Genomic DNA, 5,284 nt, shown 5'->3' with positions numbered 1-5,284 from the left:
AGGTTTGCCAAGATGCAAGAGGCTTGCGGGAAAGATTTGGAGCGCGGATTTGGTGTGCTCCAACCTCGGTGGGCAATTGTCCGTCACCCGGCAAGAACATGGTCGCTGAAGACCATGCATGAGGTGATGACATGCTGCGTGATCATGCACAACATGATCGTTGAGAACGAGCGTCCTGATGGCCGCAATGAGAACCACTGTGAATTCCAAGGTGAGCTGGTTGCGTCACTTCCTGGAGCTTCATCTTGGCAGGACTATCTACATAGGAATGTAGAAGTCACTGACGAGAACGTCTCCAAACAGCTGCAAACGGATCTGATTGAGCATCAGTGGACATTGGCTGGCCATGAAGATCATACCTAGAGAAATACTATCCTATTTTCATGTCGACTTTTAAAAAAATTTGTTGTTTGGAAAATTCATAAATTGATGCAAACGTGAAAATGCGTTGGCCCGTTGGAGCCACCCCTAGATGCAAACAGACGCTCGAGATGCCCTAAGAGCAGATACCGAGAGAGAGCATCAAGGTGGATGGGGGCGCCCGTGCGTGTGCCTGTATTTTTTTGCGGAAAAAACAGGAAGCATGCAGATACAATCATACAATCACTGTCGGTTAAAACACCCCAAAGGCATCGACCACCGACGACGGTGGTAGCTAGCTGTTGCAAACAAGAGACACGCACGCGACAAGAATGAACAATGGCCATGGAGCAGGGACGATGCAGTACAGTAGAGAGTATTGTATTCTTTTTTTTTTTTTGAGAGCTAGAGAGTATTGTATTCGTGCATCGCGAATTTTCATCCAGTGGCCACGGGACAAGTGTGCACGACACGTGCGATCGCGCAGCCGTGCACCATCTCATCATGGTAATAAAATTACTACCGTATTTTTGACTGGACACTCTGCTTGAGATGGCTGTTACCGAGAAGAGAGCATCAAGGTGGATGAGCCCTGGAGGTGGAGGTTGAGGCGTGGAGGCACGCGCGCGGTCGGGTGCGCAGCCCCACGTGCTCCGCCTGACCGCGCCTTGTCACCCGCACGAGCTGGACAAAAACAAACAGCCGCGAGTGGCGCTAAAATAAGCCCACCGCCGCACCACGCCGCCCCTCCCTGCCACACTGCTCCTCTCCTCTGCAACCGCATCCGCCTGCGCGCCCGTGCCCTCCATTCACCAAGCTCCACCTTCCCGATAGCAGCAGATCGAGATCAGCACAGTAGCTCACCTCATTCGCTTGCTCCTGTCCAAGTTCCAGCAGAGCACGCAAAGATCACGAGGGCGAGCATGGAGGAGAAGGCGGCGGAGACGGTGCCGGCACCGGCGGTTGCGGTGGCGGGGGATCTGGACGTGACCTACTGCAGCGAGCACCCCTACCCGCCGGGCGCGGCGGCGGCGGCCGGGATGGCCGTCGGCAGCGGCATCTGCGCCTTCTGCCTGCAGGAGAAGCTCGGCATGCTGGTCTCCTCCTCCAAGTCCAGCCCCTTCCACCCGCCGCCAGCCTCCGTCACCCCGACCACCCCTCCCTCCACCAACATGCCCGCCTCCGACCCGCCCCACCCCTCCGCCGTCGCGGTCCCGCAGCAGAAGGCCAAGTCCTCCTCCTCCTCGACCGCCGCCACGGTCGCGAGCGGGCTCCGGCGGAGCAAGTCCGTGGCGCCGCGGCCGGAGGAACCACAGCTGTCGTCCGGCTCGGTCGCCGCCGACAGCCCCCGCAAGAAGAGCTTCTGGTCCTTCCTCTACCCCTCATCCGGCGCCCACCGCAGCACGTCCTCCTCCTCCTCCTCGTCTCTACCCGGGGACGGCCCCGCGTCGGCCAGGCGGAAGTCGGTCTCGGTGGCGTCGTCCGCGGCGTCGGCGTCGATGGGGCGCAGGCTGGAGCCGATCGACGAGCCCGACAGCCCCGGCCGCCGCAGCGAGGGCTCCTCCTCCTCCTCCTTCGGCCGCAAGGTCGCGCGCTCCCGCTCCGTCGGCTGCGGCAGCCGCAGCTTCTCCGGCGACTTCCTCGAGCGCCTCTCCACCGGCTTCGGCGACTGCGCGCTCCGCCGCGTCGAGTCCCACCGCGAGCCCAAGCCCAAGGGGGCCGCTCCAGCCCACCTGGGTGACGGCGGCGACGGCGACGACTACGAGCAGCACAAGATCAAGTGCGCCGGCTTCTTCGGCGGGCTCGGCGCCGCGCCCCCGCCCTCGTCCTCCTACTGGCTCTCCGCGCCCGGCAACGGCGGGAGCGGCGCCGGCGCAGGAAGCAGTGGGAAGGCGCCTGGCGCGCGGGGCCACCGGAGCTGGGCGTGGGCGCTCGCGAGCCCCATGCGGGCGCTCAGGCCGACCAGCTCCGCGTCCAGCAAGTCCATCATGTCCGCGCACCACAACCGCGCGGCCGGCGGCGCCGGCAACATGCCGGCGGTGGGTGGATCAGCGGTGGCGACGAGCTAGCTTCATCTTCCGGTTGCGATCAATGGCCAGCTACTGGATCGTCCCTCTTCTGCTTCAACAAAGTATACTGCTACTACTACTGCTGCTACGAAAATTACTCTCTTCTCCGTTCAAGCGAACAATGGAATGTGCCGTAGATCAAGCTCTAGCTTGGTTTTCATTTGTAATTCTCTCCTGTTTCGGTGGAAATAGAAATGTTTCAAATTCATGTGTTGGAGGGAAGACGGGACATATCACAGATGCATTCAGTTTTGTAATGGTCAAATTTGGGATTTGTAGATCTGTTCAACATGAAAGTTGTATTCATGGCTGCGGATCGATTCCTGCGATCGTAGTACTCTAAAATTTTCGACACAATAGCTCCGAGCTCACGTTGGTGCACGTGATTGCCAGAAAGACCGCACACCACATTTTACCGTAGTAACTATAACCTGCGGAGTAGTAAACCGTGAATCATTCATTCAGCTCGATGACGTCAGTAGCAGCGGAACGTACAGTTTGACTGGAACCAACCCTGTTTTGAAGCCGAGACGAGTGACCACCGTCGGCGTCGTGCTCCTACAGCCATTGGTGATTTCAATGACGTTACTGGATCACCCATCTTCAGAAGCATATATTGAGAAAATTTTGAAAGGAGATCGAGCTACATATCCCGCAAAAAAAACGATCGAGCTACATATACTTCCTCCGTCTACAAATGTAAGACGTCCTGGAGTTGTTCCGACCAGATAAAAAGGCAATGAAAAGATGTCTATACCCCTATCTAAAATTTGATCTCGATCTCGATTTCCGCATCTCGTCTCCCACGGACTCCATCCTCCATCGGCAAGCTCTTCATCTTCACCGGAATCGATCCTCCCCGGCAATCTCCTCCTCGCCTAGCCAGCTCCTCACCGAGGAAGAATCGATCCTCCCAATCCATGCGCACGTGTGGCCCAGCTCGCCACACGATCCATGCACGCGCGTTCAGCGGCGATCACCTCGATTGATCCACACACTCGTCACCCTGCTGCGCCCTAGGTTCAATCGATCCACTGGCTCGTCGCTCAACTGCATTCCAGGTCCAATTGATCCACTAGCTTGTCCTGCAGCTTAGCTCCAGTTTCGATTGATCAGCCGAGCTCGTTCACGTCCAGGTTTGAGTCACTAGACTTAGCGATTTGTTAGCCTAAGATGGACCTAAAACAGCCGAAACCCACCTTTTAGCTAGACTCGATGATTTCAGACCCTATGACTTTTTTTAAGGAAATTCCCTATGACTTTGTTTTAGCTAGGTCATGCCATTCAGATGGATGAACTCAATGAAAAATGGTCATGTATATAAGCTAAGGCATCCAATATAACGTGCTTAAAAGGGGCATAGGAGTTTTAAAGTTTTAGAAGGGATAGTACTTAGTGATTTAAAATTTGGAAAAGAACAAATTAGGTCAAAAGTTTTTTAGGAAGTGAGCCTAACTCAACTGGTTGGAAGAGTGGATGTACAAACCTAGCACCTAAATTCAAATTCTCACGAACGCGAATTTAGGTTCCTATATTTATACTTGAGGCTCAGACTAGACCTGGTACTCATGCAATTTATCTGGAGGCTCATGTCTTCTCCTCTCCTCCCGCGGCGCACCCCCAGGGCGTCGCCGGGGGATCCGATCCCGCTGCTCCAACTCTCCATCCCCTTGTTTCTCTCCGTCGCTGCCGTCAGCGCTGGACGCGGTGGCGGCTGCCCCTGGTACAATGGTGCTAGGGGAGGTGGATGTGGCGGCCATCTTCTCGATGCGGTTGGGGCTGGTTTGCCGGGTACGGACGTGGGCGGTGGTCAGGGCGACAGTCTTCACCGAGCCTTCGCGGCTGCAAGTGTAGGAGGTCCGTCGTGGGCCTAGGCTGCTCGCCTAGACCGGTCGTCTTCCGGCGACGCGAGCGGGCGTTGGGCGTCGTGGCTAGGTCGGTAGTCTGGCCGGTGCTCACAGGCAGAGCGGCCTCGTGGAGGCGGCGGTGAACCGCTGGTACGGACTTCGATCCGATCGGTGGGGATCTGGGCAACCGGTCATGATGGGCTTTTGGTCCATGATCTGGGCCAAAGTGGTACATCCAGGGAGATGCGGGTTCTGTTGTTGGCTTCGCTATGCCGACGAAACATCACTCTGGATTGCCATCTCTAACATAATCTTTGCTTGAATAAAGGAGGTTGTCCTAGGGTTCCTTTTCAGCGCCTATGGTGATGATATGTTGGATGCTTGTCGTCATTGATCTGGCTGAAGTGTCGTCTTTCGGAAGGCTCCGCCGGCGAGCTCCACTGGGCGCATCATGCCTAGAGTTTGCTGGTTCGAAAGGGATTCGGTCGTACGCACCCATATTTTACTCTGACCGTTTGGTTTCAGAGGGAGCGCTTCGAAGCTCTGCTGAATGTTAATATCGTGGGGCATGTTCTCGTCTCATGGTGCTAGAGGAGAATGTGATGGAAGCCAAGATCTGAGGTAGGGCAATGACGGTTCAAGTCTGGGCGGCGATGAGGAATTAGTCTTATCATTCAGGGTGAAAATCCAAGGTCTGATCTTAATTGGTTGTGTCTGGCAATGTCTTTGTTGAAGGCATTGTTTTGAGCGAGAGGACTTTCTTCAGGGTGAAAACCTAAGATCTATGATCGGCTGACGACGGTGCTTGTGCTCTGTTCCCTTTTTGGGGCGTCGTTTTTGGAGAACTTGAACTTCTGGTGTTGTCCTGGTGGTGTTTGCACTGTTGTTTCAACGTATTGATCATTGCAGCGGGAGTTTTTAAAATTCTTTTTTTGCTTTATGCATCCGTAGTGCCGCTAGGGCAATGCGTTGTTCAGATGTTGAGTGTATTGGTATCTTCGTGATATT

The 5,284-nt window shown here is 55.5% G+C and overlaps 1 protein-coding gene across 1 annotated transcript; it reads left to right on the top strand.

Moving 5' to 3' along the window:
- Positions 1 to 1,058: 1,058 nt before the first annotated feature.
- On the top strand, positions 1,059 to 2,637 carry LOC127321078 (uncharacterized). The gene has a single exon (XM_051350119.2). It carries the CDS (start codon positions 1,284 to 1,286, stop codon positions 2,427 to 2,429), a length of 1,146 nt encoding a protein of 381 aa, XP_051206079.1. The 5' UTR covers positions 1,059 to 1,283; the 3' UTR covers positions 2,430 to 2,637.
- The last annotated feature ends 2,647 nt before the right edge of the window (positions 2,638 to 5,284 follow it).

Source organism: Lolium perenne, chromosome 2 (assembly GCF_019359855.2).
Source record: "Lolium perenne isolate Kyuss_39 chromosome 2, Kyuss_2.0, whole genome shotgun sequence".
Classification (NCBI taxonomy): Eukaryota; Viridiplantae; Streptophyta; class Magnoliopsida; order Poales; family Poaceae; genus Lolium; species Lolium perenne.
The sequence above is the reverse complement of the archived record's forward strand: the minus strand, read 5'-3'. Positions and strand labels throughout refer to the sequence as shown.

Bases quoted from the DNA above. Each gene is read 5' to 3' on its own strand.
- LOC127321078 (XM_051350119.2), top strand. From the start codon at position 1,284: ATGGAGGAGAAGGCGGCGGAGACGGTGCCGGCACCGGCGGTTGCGGTG.